Source organism: Sus scrofa, chromosome 14, assembly GCF_000003025.6.
Source record: "Sus scrofa isolate TJ Tabasco breed Duroc chromosome 14, Sscrofa11.1, whole genome shotgun sequence".
Taxonomy (NCBI): domain Eukaryota; kingdom Metazoa; phylum Chordata; class Mammalia; order Artiodactyla; family Suidae; genus Sus; species Sus scrofa.
The window spans coordinates 50773914-50789896 of record NC_010456.5 but is presented as its reverse complement, the minus strand read 5'-3'; the positions used below and the strand labels follow the sequence as shown (position 1 = coordinate 50789896).

The window sequence follows — 15983 nt, the reverse complement described above, 5'->3', positions numbered from 1 at the left end:
CCTACAAATAAAAGTCCAGGACCAGATGGCTTCACAGGTGAATTCTACCAAACATATAAAGAGGAACTTATACCCATCCTCAAATTTTTCCAACAGGTTGAAGAAGAAGAAACACTCCCAAAGACATTCTATGACACCACCATCACCCTAATACCAAAACCAGACAAAGATACCACCAAAAAGAAATCTATAGGCCAATATCTTTGATGAATATAGACGTGAAAATCCTCAACAAAATTTTAGCCAGCCGAATCCAACAACATATAAAAAAGACCATACACCATGACCAAGTGGGATTCATCCCAGGTTCACAAGCATGGTTCAACATACACAAATCAATCAACGTCATAGACCACATTAACAAAAGAAAAGTCAAAAACCACATGATCATCTCAATAGATTCAGAAAAAGCATTTGACAAAGTCCAACATCCATTCATGATCAAAACTCTTACTAATGTGGGTATAGAGGAAACATACCTTAACATAATAAAAGCCATTTATGACAAACCCACAGCAAATATAATACTCAACGGAACAAAGCAGAAAGCCTTCCTGCTAAAATCTGGAACAAGACATGGATGCCCACTCTCACCACTTTTATTCAACGTAGTATTGGAAGTCCTAGCCACAGCAATCAGACAAACAAAAGAAATAAAAGGTATCCAAATTGGAAGAGAAGAGGTAAAATTGTCACTACATGCAGATGACATGATACTATATATAGAAAACCCTAAGGACTCAACCCAAAAACTACTTGAACCAATCAGCAAATTCAGCAAAGTAGCAAGATATAAGAGTAACATTCAGAAATCTGTCGCATTTGTATATACTAACAATGAAATATTATAAAAGGAATACAAAAATATAATACCTTTTAAAATTGCACCTCAAAAAATCAAATACCTGGGAATACACCTGACCAAGGAGCTGAAAGACTTACACACTGAGAACTATAAAACATTGATCAAGGAAATTAAAGAGGATTCAAAGAAATGGAAAGATATTTCATGCTCCTGGGTTGGAAAAATTAATATTGTAAAAATGGTCATACTACCCAAAGCAATCTACAGATTCAATGCAATCCCTATCAAATTACCTATGACATTTTTCACAGAACGAGAACAAACAATCCAAAAATTTATATGGAACCACAAAAGACCCAGAATTGCCAAAGCAATCCTGAGGAACGAAAGCCAAGTAGGAGGCATAACCCTCCCAAGACTTCAGGCAATATTACAGAGCCACAGTAATCAAGACAGTGTGGTACTGGAATTCCCATTGTGGCTCAGCAGTTAACAAACCCGACTAGCATCCATGAGGACACGGGTTCGAGCCTTGGCCTCGCTCAGTGGGTTAAGGATCTGGTGTTGCTGTGAGCTATGGCGTAGGTCACAGACGAGGATCGGATCCTGTGTTGCTCTGGTGTAGGCCGGCGGCTACAGCTCCAATTTAACCCCTAGCCTGGAAACCTCCATATGTTATGAGTGCAGCCCTAAAAAGACCAAACAAACAAACAAAATACAAAAACAAAAAACACCACAGTGTGGTACTGGTACCAAAACAGACAGACAGACCAATGGAACAGAATAGAGAGCCCAGAAATAAACCCAGACACCTACAGTCAATTAATCTTTGACAAAGGAGGCAAGAATATAAAATGTGAAAAAGACAGTCTTTTCAGCAAGTAGTGCTGGGAAAACTGGACAGCTGCATGTAAGTCAATGAAACTGGAACATACCCTCACACCACGCACAAAAATAAACTCTGAAGACTTAAACATAAGACAAGACACCATCAAACTTCTAGAAGAAAACACAGGCAGAACATTCTCTGATATCAACCTTACAAATGTTTTCTCAGGTCAGTTTCCCAAAGCAACAGAAATAAAAACAACAATAAACCAATGGGACCTAATCAAACTGACAAGCTTCTGAACAGCAAAGGAAACCAAAAAGAAAACAAAAAGACAACTTACAGGATGGAAGAAAATAGTTTCAAACGATGCAACCGGCAAGGGCTTAATATCTAAACTATACAAGCAACTTATACAACTCAACAGCAAAAAAGCCAACAACCCAATTGAAAAATGGGCAAAGGACCTGAATAGACATTTTTCCAAAGAAGACATACAGATGGCCAACAAGCACATGAAAAAATGCTCAACATCCCTTATTATTAGAGAAATGCAAATCAAAGCTACCATGAGGTACCACCTCACACCAGGCAGAATGGCCATCAGTAATAAATCCAGAAATAAGAAAGGCTGGAGACAGTGTGGAGAAAAGGGAACCCTCCTGCACTGTTGGTGGGAATGTAAATTGGTACAACCACTATGGAAAACATTATGGAGGTACCTCAGAAAACTATATATAGAAGTACCATATGACCCAGCAATTCCACTCTTGGGCATATACCCTGAAAAAACTTTCCTTGAAAAAGCCACATGCACCCCTGTGTTCACTGTGGCACTATTCACAACAGCCAAGACATGCAAACAACCTAAATGTCCATTGACAAATGACTGGATTAAGAAGATATGGTATATATACAGAATGGAATACTACTCAGCCATAAAAAGAACAAAATAATGCCATTTGCAGGAACATGAATGGAACTTGAGACTCTCATACTAAGTGAAGTAAGTCAGTAAGAGAAAGACAAATAACATATGATATCACTTATCTGGAATCTAACATATGGCACAAATGAACCTTTCCACAGAAAAGAAAATCATGGGCATGGAGAACAAACCTGTGGTTGCCGAGGGGGAGGGGGAGGGATGGATTGGGAATTTGGGGTTAACAGATGCAAACTATTGCCTTTGGAATGGATAAGCAATGGGATCCTGCTGTAGAGCACTGGGAACTATGTCTGGTCACTTGCGATGTAGCATGATAATGTGAGAAAAAAGAATGTATACATGTTATGTGTGACTGGGTTACCTTGTCAGTAGAAAATTGACAGAACACTATAAACCAGCTATAATGGAAAAAATAAAAATCATTATAAATGAAAAAAAAAATCTTTTGGAGTTCTCACTGTGGTGACACGGGATCAGCAGCATCTCTGTAGAGCCAGGCACACGTTCAATCCCCAGCCTGACCCAGAATTGCTGCAGCTGCGGCATAGATCACAAATGCAGCTGGGATCTGATCCCTGGTCTAGGAACTCCATATGCTGTGCATGTGGCCATAATTTTTTTTTGGTGTGGGGGGTTCCCTAGTGGTCTAGTGGTTAAGACTCAGTGCTTTCACCACTATGGCCTGGGTTCAATACCTGGTCTGCGAACAGAGATGCTGCATCAAGCCGCTGCACATCACGGTCAAAACAAAAAATGAAAAATTAAAACAACAACAAAAAAAACCAGACCAAAACCAAAAAATTTTTTTTCTTTCTGATTTAGGACATGTGCTGCTTCCTGAGGGCTAAATGGAAACCTGCCAACTGCCAGGCATGCGTCTGCCCCACCAGGAAAGTCCCAATTGTGCTCCCTTGTTAGGTCCTGCAAGTATTCATGTGACCATCCACTTCCTCTCTCAGCAGGTGCTTCTTCTTAGCCCCTTCTGCCTAAAACACTGCCTCTAACCTCCCACAGGCCAGGGCGCTGAACACCAGGCTATGAGTAGAAGGCGAGAGCCAATGGCTGTGAGTGGGTCTAAGAAGCAGCTCCTGAGAAGTGGGGCCGCCTGCCCTCTGCTTCCTGCCTCTGTTGCCGGAGTGGCGGACTCGCTGCTGGTGGGTCTCACTGAGGAATCACCCAGCCCACACGCAGGAGCCCCAGGAGATAGAGCCCCAACGGAGGCCCAAAGAAGGGAACTCATTTGCTTGGGGTGACCCAGTGGGTACAGTCTGGCTGAGATTCAGATCCACAGCCCTGGGGACACCACGAAGGGCACAGCAGGTGGGGGACAAGCCACCAACAGTCACTGGCTATACAAATATGACCCAGGGAGCCTGTGTACTTAGAATGGTTACACCAAGTAAAACGTGCTTTAAAAACAACACTGTGGAGTTCCTATCATGGCTCAGTGGTAACGAACCTGATCAGTAACCATGAGAATGCAGGTTCAATCCCTGGCCTCGCTCAGTGGTTTAAGGATCTGGCGTTGCCGTGAGCTGCGATGTTGGTTACAGACATGGCTCAGATCTGGCGTGGCTGTGGCTGTGGCACAGGTGGGCAGCTACAGCTCCAATTCAACCCCTAGCCTAGGAACCTCCATATGCTGTGGGTACAGCTCTAAAAAGCAAAAAAACCCCAAAACAAACAAACAAACAAAAACCCCAAACAAACCATCGCATAGAAGCCCAGTATGTGAAAAACAAAGCAAAACGAAGCCAGGCTGCTGGAGGTGAAGTGAGAGCTATCCTCCCATGCTGCCCCCCAGGAGCACCGACCACACCTCTGCCATGAGCTATGAGAGGAGATGTGGTCCCGGAGCCCAGGGTGGGAAAGGGAAAGCAGGTGTGGGAAGACGGTTTGGTGTCAATGTGTGTGATGGACACAGGGGAGGGCAGAAAGCAGCTGGGAGGGAGGAAGGGATAGACAGACCAGGAGGGAAAGAGAGAACAGTCACATTTACAGGTGACATTTACAAGGACGACCTGGCACACCTGGACCAGAGGACCAAACTGGGAAGCTCAGGAGACAGGGAGGCTGTGCCCAGACAGCTGGCAGAATGGCCGTGGGACATGGGCCGGGGGAGAGAGAGGGAGGGTCCCCAGGGTGCTGACCACTGGAGTTAAGTGGTTCCCACAGCGGCAACACTGGGCAGGCCTGGGGACAGATAGGCTCTTGGGTTAGAAGCCGGGGAGGCTCTTCTGCCCCGAAGGCCATCCAGGCTCAGCCCTACCTGCCCACCTGCCACAAGGTGGGGCCTCTAGACACCCCTAACAGGCTGCTTTTCCTTCGATACAGGCCTTATCTGATGGCCCTAGAGGTGCTCTGACATGAGGAAAGGTTGGGATGAGAAACTGGGTGTGGCACTTCATTCCACTTGGAAGACATGAGGGCAGAGCTGTCTCCCCACCAGATGAGGACTCCTAAGGGCATAGGCCCGCAGGGCCTGCCCTGCGTTGACTGCCCAGGGGTCACCCTATCTGCTTAAATCTTGGTCACGCAGTCAAAGCCTCAGAAAACTTAATTCTGTAGAAAACAAGCACTCACAGGTTGGTGATGAAAAGGACAGTAGTTTCAAAGAGCCGGACAGGGCCAATCGGAGGGCACGAGCACACACGGGACATCACATGCTTGGCCTCGGGGAAGGGACCAGCAGCGCAGGGGTGGACAGGGCAGCTCCGCATCCACCCTGGGGGAACTAGGAAACCTGCCTGGCTCAGAGCAGGCGAGCCTCACCTGAAGCTGGCAGGCGGCGACCAGAGTCTCCTGGACATTGCTCAGGCTGAGCTCCAGCTCGGATGTGTATATGAAGTGCAGGATTTGGCACATGGCATTGTAGGACACGCCGTGGATCAGGACCTCCTCCTGCTCCATCTCCTTCAGCCCCCCAGCAAACATGCCTCTGTGAGGGAAGACAGCAGATGGGGTTACACAGGTTGGGACGCCAGGCAGGCCTGCAGAGAGGCACCTGAGCACGACCAGACGCTGGCTCAGGCTGTCATGCCACAGGAGGTGCCCACAAGCTCCTGACCAAGCATGAAACCATTCTAGAAATCTCCATTTCCCATGCCCAGAAGCCACATGCAAGCCTGACGGGGCCCAGCTCAGGAGGAGAGCAGGTGGACAGCGACAGAAGAAGGGACCCATGATGAGGAACCAGAGGGGTGGGCACCCAGGTCCTGGGACCAGGAAAGGAGGAAGAAGGGACTGGGCAAAGTAGGGTCTGGACCGGAATTGAGGTATAAGAGGTTCAAGGATCATTTCTATGTTCTCTTCTAAACAGTCCAGATGCTCTACCAGTTTTCTGTTAGACTCTGTCTTGCCATTTTAAAGAAACTTGTACTTTTTGGACTAAGTTGAATTTCTTTTTTTTAACCCTGAATCCTTTGATTTTAGGATGCTATTGCCATGCAGACGTTTGTCTGTCGCTACACCTGTGGCATATGGAAGTTCCCAGGCTAGGGGTTGAATCAGGGCTGCAGTTGCCAGCCTATACCACAGCCATAGATAGCAACACTGGATCTGAGCCGTGTCTGTGACCTACACATCTCACAGCAATACCAGATCCTTAACCCACTGAGCAAGGCCAGGGATTGAACCCACATCCTCATGGATATTAGTCAGGTTCTTAACCCAGTAAGCTACAAAGGGAACTCCCTTACCATTTTCTTTCTTGCCTATGGGTTCTGTGTAAAACCCCGAGAGGCTTTCTCCTTCTGAGATTTCTTTAGAAATATTCCTCCACGTTTTCTCTAGTTTGTGGGTTCATCTTTCACATTCAAAATTGTGGATCCAGGGAGTTCCCTGGTGGCCTACTGGTTAAGGACTTGGCATTGTCACTGCTATGGCTTAGGTTCAATCCCTGGCCCTGGAACAACCGTGTGCCCCGGGCCCGAACAAAACAAATTAAATTGTAGATCTGCTTGAAATTTATTTTGGTGCTAGGTGTGAAGCAAGGGTCCAACTTTATGTTCTCTAGGTGGTGAATCTGTTGCTGCCTTTCCACCTGTGACGTGTGTTTATCACAAAGTTCTGGACGGTTTGTGTCAGTCCCCAGGATGCCCGTCCTTTCCCTCCCGGGAGCTGTTTACAGACTGCGGCTTCACAGTACGTACCCACAAAGGGCAAGGCCAGTCTCCTTTCATTACCTGGGTTTTCAATAATTTCTTGGCCATTGCTTGCTTTGAACGTCTGGACTTTATTATCATTATCATTATTTTTTTTTTTTTTTTGGTCTCTTGTCCTTTTAAGGCCACACCTGCGGCAAATGGAGGTTCTCAGGCTAGGGGTCCAATCGGCGCTGTAGCTGCCGGCCTACGCCAGAGCCACAGCAACGCGGGATCCAAGCCGCATCTGCGACCTAAACCACAGCTCACGGCAATGCCAGATCCTCAACCCACTGAGCGAGGCCAGGGATCGAACCTGAAACCTCATGGTTCCTAGTCAGATTTGTTTCCACTGTGCCACGGCGGGAACTTCTGAACGTCTGGACTTTAGAACCAGTTCGTGCAACAAACTCTCTTGGCACTTTGAGACCACGTTAAACGCCCAGACTGAGGTGCAGAGTGGGCACCTATCACGGGCATAGTGGGCTTTCCTGCCATCCAGCTAGCCCTGGGTCTCTTCGGGGCCTGGCAGAGCCACCTCCCCTCAGCCCAGTGCGCACACTCTGCTCCACAATAGTCCCTTGGGGAGCCTTCCCAAGGCCTGGCTGGCTCTGCCAGACTCCATAGGACGGTGCTGTTGCATGCCAGGTGCTACATGCCCACAATGGCAGCAGTGGGCACAGCAACGCCAGGGCCCTGACCACCCCACCCCAACCCACCCCGAGCAGGTTGCAGGCACCTGGATCAACTCATCTTAGGAAAGGGTCCACACTGTGAAGACCTTGACTGGATCCTGAGTCAAGAGGAGAGTGAGGAGGTTTAGGGACAATTAAGAAAATTCGAACACAAACTCAGTATCTGATGAAATTATGGACTGACTATAAATTTTCTTAGATTGGTCGTGGTATGATGGGTATTCTGGAGAAGATCCTTATTCTTGAAGGTGCACTGAATGACTTCCAGATAAACTATCATATTTATAAGGTACTCCGGAGTGAACACACACAGCAAAGTGTAAATAACTGATGAGTCTAGGCACAGGGCACAGGTGTTCCCTGGACCCACCTTTCATCTTTTCTGTAGGACTGACACCTTTAAGAGTTAGGGAGGGGAAAGCAAGGCTGGAAAAAATAAAACAAATATCCATTCCTTTTTTACTTTTCTTATTGTTTTCTCCCCCTCAAAAAAATGGATGTTTAATTCTTTATTTTGTTCTTACCACTTTTCAGTAACTCTGAAATCATGTCAAAATAAAAACATAAGTGGGAAAAAATTTTTTAAACTACTCATATCTCATACCTAGTAGAATGGATACTATCAAAAAAACCAGAAAACATCAAATACTGGCGGGAATGTGGAGAAATTGGAACCTTTGTGCAGTGCTGGCGGGAATGTATAACTGGTGCAGCTGCTGTGGAAAACAGTACAGAGGTTTTCGAAAAAATTAAAAACAGAATTCCCACATGACCCAGCAATTCCACTTCTAAGGATATACTCAGAACTGAGAGCAGGGTCCCGAGGAGATATCTGTACACCCCTGTTCATACCAGCGTTACAGGGACAACCAGTGTCCATCGAGTGGACTGGAGAAACGAATGCAGTTGCATACAAACAATGGAACACCATTCAGCCTTAAAAAGGAAGGAAATTCTGATCCAGGCTATAGCATGGACAAGCCCCGAGGGCATTGTGCTGAGAAAAGTCAGTCCCCAAAGGACAAATAGTGTGCAATTCGATTTATCTCAGGTCCCCAAAGCAGTCAAATTTCATAGAGACAGAAGCAGAATGGCGGTGCCAGGGACTGAAGAGTTGTTTGGTGCTACAGCTTCAGGTTTTTTTTTTTTTTTTTTTGTCTTTTTACTTTTTAGGGATGCACCTGCGGCATATGGAGGTTCCCAGGCTAGGGGTCTAATCAGAGCTGTTGCTGCCGGACTACACCACAGGCACAGCAATGCCAGATCCAAGCTGTGTCTGTGACCTACACCACAGCTCACAACAACGCCGGATCCTTAACCCACTAAGCGAGGCCAGGGATCGAACCCACAACCTCATAGTTTCTAGTCGGATTCCTTTCTACTGCACCATGACGGGAACTCCCAGTTTCAGTTTTAAAAGGTGAAAAAGTTCTGGAAATTGAATGCTCAATAAGGTGACTATAAATAACACTAACAAGCTGTACACTTAAAAATGGTTAAGATGGTAAATTTTGTTTTTCAAAATGAGAAAAAAAAAAGGATGTTCACCAAGTATCCAGCAGCAGGGTACTTAGCAAATATGTGGAGGGCACAGACAGCACAGACTCCAAAGAGAACAAGGGCCACCACTACTGCCAGGGTGTGACAACCAGATGTCACAAGGTGCCAGTGGGCTGCCTCTGATGTGAGGTGGGGAGAACATTTCCTGTGTCAGCCTGTTCTAGCCTCCAATCCCTCCGCCAAACCCTTGAGGTCAGGTGTGTTTCAGAATTCAGAAGGTTTCAGGAGTTTCCGTCATGGCACAGCAGAAACGAATCCGACTAAGAACCATGAGGTTGCTGGGTTCGATCCCTGGCCTCGCTCAGTGGGTTAAGGATCCGGCATTGCTGTGGCTGTGGTATAGGCCGGCAGCTACAGCTCCGATTAGATCCCGAGCCTGGGAACCTCCATATGCCACGGGTGCAGCTCTAAAAAAAAAAAAAAAAAAAAAGACAAAAACCAACCAAACAAAAAAACAGAATTCAGAAGGTTTCAACTGGAGAGACACTGCATCTGTGCCACCTGTGCTGTCACCCTCACCCCATCAGGGTCAGTACCTCAAATCCAAATACCCCAGTATTTCCAAAGCAAATGTACGAAGAGCCACCCTAGGCAGGATAAAAACAAAGGCAGCCTCCTATCAGTCCAGGGCAGGTTTCATGTTTAAATAATTTGTGCCAAACTTCTGTTTTTAAAAAACCAGTGATGTAGTAGAGCCCAACTTCTCCCTCCTCAAGAACCAGCGGCTGGGCAGACTGGACCGCTGGCCACAAACAAACAGCCCTGGGAAGCCTCCGGAAGACACTCGGGAAGTTTTAGTAACACAGTAGAGCAAAGCAAAACAAAACAACTTTGAAGAATGAGAGCTTTGGGGGTGTGAGAATTATGAACTAGGACTTGCAAAAAGAAACAGCGAGGATGACAAGGAACTTGTAAAGACAGTTACCATGGGGGTGAGGTGCGAGGGCAGGTAAAGTGGGGATTTCAATTGCTTTCCTACTCAAAATGCGTTACAGCTGTGGCAACAGACTCTGGTGTTTCACAAGTCTGCCTAAACATGTCTGTGGATGGCGACATGCCAGGCCGCCTAGGGCTAAAGAGTGCTCTGCAGTGCAAGAAAGGTCCCCAACACGGGGCCAGCCGTCCTTCAAGAAAAAGGCCCAGCCGGGCTGGGGTTTACTCCTCTGCGGCTCTGTGTGCCCCAGCCTCACAGAGGATTTCAGTTCTTCGTAAAGAGCTTCAGCTTTCCGTCTTGGCTGGACACCTGGCTGGATACCCCAGAGAAGAAAAGGAAGGCTGTCAGCCACCCTCTCCCCCACCTCACTACGTCACTCAGCACCCTACAACACCCCACTGGACTTCCCCTGAGGGCCCTCCAAAGCCCTTCTCTTGGCCCTGGCCCACACCAGACATCCTCACTGGTCTTGCTGGGAAAAAAGGCCCTTTCATCATTTCAACCTAAGTCAGTAATGGAAGTGAATAATGACAAATAAACCTGCAAAAGCTTGGGAACCATCTATTACATTTGTGTGTATCAGAAGTGAGTCTGGGTTCTCCCTGGTCCCAGCAGGAGGGGGTGTCAGCCTATCAGTGACTGTGCCTGAGAGGGGGCACCTCCCAGGAGGGGCCTGCCTGGAGATGGCTGTCAAAGCACTAAGAACCACTTCTGGAGGATGTGTAAAGCCAGAAGGTTTTGACTGTGAGTGAAAGGGGGTTTTTGAGGGAGCGGAATGTGACAGTGACAGGTCAGCCCATGAGGAGAGGAGCTCCACCTGAAGGGCTTTGAGGGTATGTCCAGGAGGCTGCTGGGAGGACCCCAGTGCTGGGCCTCTGTGCCCTGAGGCCTTCCCACAGGTGATTCCCAACAACCCTGTCCTTCCCACTGCCCTGTCTGTTATCTCAAAGCTTGTAAGGGCTGAACCCCTATGAACTAAAGGGACACTGCTGTCCGTGGACACATCTACCCCAAGGCACCACTGACCACTGACTCACAGGCTCCACGAATGCCTTCTGGAGAATAGAAAGGACTTAAACCATAAAGAAATATTTTGAGGGCGTTCCCATCATGGCTAGTATCCATGAGGATGAGGGTTCGAATCCCCAGCTCCCGCTCAGTGGGTTATCCGGTGTTGCCGTGAGCTGTGACGTAGATCACAGGTGTGGCTCGGATCCCATGTTACTGTGGCTGTGGTGTAGGCTGGTAGCTGCAGCTCCGATTTGACTCCCAGCCTGGGGAACTTCCATATGCTGTAAAAAGAAAAGAAAAAAAGGAGAACTACAACCGAGACTTGAAGACAAAATGACCGAATAGGGTGGGAGCTGGAAAGGAAGGTCTCAGGCTTCGAGTCCTGTCTGCCCCTGCCGGTGGTGGGCTCCATCTATCTCACCAAGTGAAGCGCGGGTGGTAGCACTGGTTCTGGCCAACGTTGTCAGTGCCGGGCTGGGGTCAGCAGAAGGCCCTGAGAAACCCCAGGGACCACAGAACCCACAGGGAGGGTCAGAGGCCAAGGCCTGAGGGATGAGAAGGTGTGAGCAGGAGGTGGAGAGCTGGGTACGGGTGTGTATGGGGTCTGTGTGGACAATGTGCATATGGTACTGACCACCTGGCTCAGCCCCCACAGAGGTCCTGAGAGGTGCCTTGGCCTCTTGGGCTCCCTGCCAGCTTTATAAGAACACTGAGCCAACTATGGCATGAAGCATTATAACATCTTAAAAAAAGGTGTGTGTTGCAAAAGCAGAGAAAATAAATGCAGCAAAATAGTAACAACTGGTGTCCAGGTATAATACTGTTCCTTTCAATGTTTCCAAAGGTTTGAAAATATTTTTTTTAATTTTATAATGATTTTTATTTTTTCCATTAGAGGTGGTTTACAGTGTTCTGTCAATTTTCTACTGTACAGCAAAGTAACCCAGTCACACAAAACATGTATACATTCTTTTTTCTCACATTATCATGTTACATCACAAATGACTAGATATAGATCCCAGTTCTATACAGAATGAAAATTTTTTCTTTTTTCTTTTTTTTTTGGTCTTTTTGCATTTTCTAGGGCTGCACCCCTGGCATATGGAGGTTCCCCGGCTAGGGGTCTAATCGGCAATGCAGGATCTAGCCAAGTCTGCAACCTATACCACAGCTCAGAGCAACGCTGGATCCTTAACCCACTGAGCAAGGCCAGGGATCGAACCCGCAACCTCATGGTTCCTAGTTGGATTCATTAACCACTGAGCCACAATGGGAACTCCCAGAATGAAAATATTTTTAATGAAATAATAGGAAGCCAGAGCAAAGTAGAAAGAAAAGCTGTTTCACACTAGCATACTATACATACACCAGAAAATTCCATTTAGAAAACGCAATAATGCAACTAAAGCAAAGAGTACTATCTCTCTCCTATCTCTCTCTCTCTCTCTTTTTTTTTTTTTTTTTTTTTTTTGCCATTTCTTGGGCTGCTCCCGCAGCATATGGAGATTCCCAGGCTAGGGGTCAATCAGAGCTGTAGCCACCAGCCTACACCAGAGCCACAGCAATGCAGGATGCGAGCCGCGTCTGCAACCTACACCACAGTTCACGGCAACGCCTGATCCTTAACCTACTGAGCAAGGCCAGGGATCGAACCCACAACCTCATGGTTCCTAGTCGGATTCGTTAACCACCGAGCCACAAAGGGAACTCCAAGAGTACTATCATTAAAAGAAATAAAAAGCAAGAGAACATGCCCCAAAGATGGGGCAGCTGAAAGATAAACAAACCGGAAACCATCGTCTGCACAGCAAGCAGCGGAAGAAGGCCGTTGCAAGCCTGCCAACACGTCCAGCCAGCAGAGCCGGCATCCCCAGCTATCTTAGGTGAGGACTTAAGGGTAAGTGATCGGACTCACCGGAAGTAATCGCAGGAGGCAGCCAGCAGGATACGATGGGCCTCGATGTGCCTCCCCTCCACCACCAGGACGACATCGAAAAGGATGCCGCTGTCCCGGAGAGCCAGCAGGCCCCGGAGAAGGGCCTGAGAGTGCTGTGCACTCCGGTAGGTGTTGCTGACACAGTGAGAGTGGGAGGGCTGTGTGGGCAACTTGCAGAGCTGGGCGAACTCCTGTTCCTCCGCCATCCTGACCACCGCTCCAGACCTCAGCACTGTGGCTGTCAGCTGGCAAGACAGAGGGGAGAGGGATGAGCCTGGGAGGCAGCAGCACCAGGTGAGCAGGGCTGGCTACCTGCTCACTAGCACTTTGCCCATGGTCTCAGCCTTTATTTCCCTCTCCCTTCCCCTCGCTGCCCAAACTTGGGATCTTCTTCATGACCTGTGTCCCTCCATCGTCAAGGTTCTCCTTCCCATTTTATCTCCTTCGGCATTGCTGTGAAGAGAAGGATTCTGAAGATAGACCAACCCAGGTGGGAACCCCAGCCCCAGCCTCAAGGTTCCACAAGGAACCCGAGACCTGAGGGTAAGGTCCACAGTCACTTTCCTGAAAAAGGGGAAACACAAGCACCCAGCCCCCTTGGGGCATTCTAAAATTCCTGAAGGATGAGCAGAAAGCACCAGCACAGACCAGGTTCTCAAGGGCTCTTACTCCTGCCTGTTGGGAAAGAACACTAGGACCCCACACAGAAAGGGATGCATAAAAACAACAGGCCTGGGGGGTGGTTCAGGGGAAGGTTCCAGGCCCTGACTTCCTTTATGGATATTATGAGAGTCAAACACTCTAACTCTGACTAGCTGTGGTGGACCTGAGATGTCTGCATCATCTTTTAAATTCAAGCTTACCTTCTCATAATTGAGTCAGTATGTTAAGCCAATTTGAACAGGATCCTCAAACTCCATTAGGAAAATATACTACAAACACATTTTGGGTAAACACTCCAAAACAACCAGAAGTGACTGTGGGAATTCCCACTGTGGCACAACAGAATCCACACGCAGCATCACCACAGCACCAGGATGCAGGTTCCCTCCCTGGCCCAGCACAGTGGGTTTAGGATCCAGCGTTGCCACAGCTTTGGCTTAGGTCACCGCCATTGCTTGGATCTGATGCCTGGCCTGAAAACTCCATATGCCACAGGTCGGCCAAAAAAGGAAAAAAAAAAAAGTGACTGTGGACAGCTGGTTGCTCCAGATCAGGGGGCAGCCAGTCCTGCATCAAGCTGTGGGGTCTCTCCAGACCACTTGCCACACCTGTAAACAACTGCCTTCCCCACCTCACGTTCCTCTGCTTTCCCCTTCCCCAAAGGTGTTTCCTCTTCAATTTCCTACCAGATCCTTAAAAGAAAAAAATGAAAACTAGATTCTACCATAAAACAAAAAGATTTTAATGTAACAAAACTTAAATTTCCCTCTCACTTAATGCCCCTAACAAGATTCTCTCCCAGAGGAAATTATTCTACTTTCCTACAGCCCTTCCAGGTGGCACCTGTGCATCTGCAAGCATATCTATAAAACTAAATTTCCCCCCTCTTATTATCTTTTGCAATAACCTCATATCCCTCCCACAGTCTACTGTATGGATAACCCACATTTAACCAATTCTTTTCAAAGAGACACTTGAGTTAGCTCCAATTGTTTGCTAGTGCCAACAGTTTTGCACTGAAAGTCATTTAGATTTGCCATACATGTAGCATTACCTGAGGACCAGTTCCTAGGTAAAAAACTGCTGGGCAGTTCTATTTGGAATGTATAGTTCACATTTCAATAGATATAGCCAAAATGCCTCCTGCTGACGTATACCAGTTTTTTTCCTTCCACCAGCAAAGTATGAGAACCCAATTTCAACCAGTGTCTAGCACACCCAATAGCATTCTTTAAAAAAAATTGTACTTAGATGAAAAACAGCATTTCACAGTGTAACTTCCCTAACTGTCAAATTTCAAAAAATAAAAAATTAAGTGGAATGCTGCACATACTTTGTGATTTCCTTCCCATTTCTGTTTTTTTTGAAATATAAAACGTTCTTGCAAGCTCACTCTCTGGCACCCTAGACCTATTTATTTTACAAGGGTTCTCTATCACCAAGTCCTTCCCTGGACTAAGTTCCTTCTTCATCCCATTACATTTCCCTAGTCATCACAAGCAAGGCCCTGCATTCAGAGCTCTTCAGGGTTTTAGAAAGAGCAGGAAAAGGGTTTATATCCCAAGTAGGTACAAACCGAAGGACATAAAATGAATTTCATGAACTCATGAATGACAGAGTCTGAAGTATTTTCGAAGAATGTTCAACTCAACACCATTTACTGAACAGACACTGTCATTCCTCTTCAGGGCCCCCAAACAGCGTCTGGCCCCCCACAAAGCTCAAACCTTGGCAGCACGAAGCAAGGTCTCCAACAAAGGGAAAGGGGTCCCACCTCCCAGGGGGTGGCCAGGGTCAGGGGCGGGCTGGGATGGCTCTGGAGCATCAGAGCGGGGCGGGGAGGCGCCCGGGCGAAAGCGCTGGGCCCGCGGCGGGGCCAGAGACCGGGAGCTCCAGGCCCAGGCGTCGCACTGACAGCCCGGCCTCCGGGTCCGTCCGGGTCCGTCCCGGCGGCGCGCAGGGTCCGAGCCTGGGCCGGCTGAGGGGCCGATGCAGGTGGGCCGGGGTCCAAGGTCGAACCGGGTGGACGGACGGCCGCCCGACCCTCCGCCTGCTGCAGGGCCGCCCACACAGCGCCGACGTCGCCGCGGGAAGCGCGCGCGCTGACCTGCCAGAGTGACAGCCCTGGTAGGGACCAGGACGCCGGCGTCCCCGAAGCTCCGGCCCGCCGCGCCCGGGGGTCCCGCCCGCCGCCTCAGCCACGTCAGGCCGCGGGTTCGCCTCAGGCCTCCTCCCGCCCCCCGGCCCGGTCTGCTCCCGGCACGTGCCCCGCGCAGCTCAAGCCCTTGTCCCGGCCCCGCGCGCCCGTCCCACGCTGCGAACCGCCCCCAGGCCCCGCAAGGGAACCCGCGCTGACCGGCGCTGGTCGCTCACCTGGCGCAGCTGCAAGCTGAGGCCGCACTCGCGGGGCGGGGCGGGGCGCGGGGCGGGGCTTCGGTGCCTTACGTGGTCTCGCCGCG

The 15983-nt window shown here is 48.6% G+C and overlaps 1 protein-coding gene across 4 annotated transcripts in view; it reads right to left on the bottom strand.

Annotated features, from left to right (window-relative positions):
- KLHL22 (kelch like family member 22) overlaps positions 1–15980 on the bottom strand; it is a 36075-nt gene extending 20095 nt beyond the window's left edge. The window contains exons 1-4 of one of the 4 annotated variants that reach the window (XM_021072689.1): positions 15898–15980; positions 15252–15631; positions 12841–13106; positions 5356–5521 (exon numbers count right to left, since the gene is read on the bottom strand). In XM_021072689.1, the coding sequence (XP_020928348.1) occupies positions 5356–5521; positions 12841–13067 (393 nt within the window). In that variant the 5' untranslated portion in view covers positions 13068–13106; positions 15252–15631; positions 15898–15980. Of the gene's footprint in view, positions 1–5355; positions 5522–12840; positions 13107–15251; positions 15852–15897 lie in introns of those variants that run through there. The other 3 variants (XM_021072690.1, XM_021072691.1, XM_021072692.1) reach the window with 3 other exon arrangements.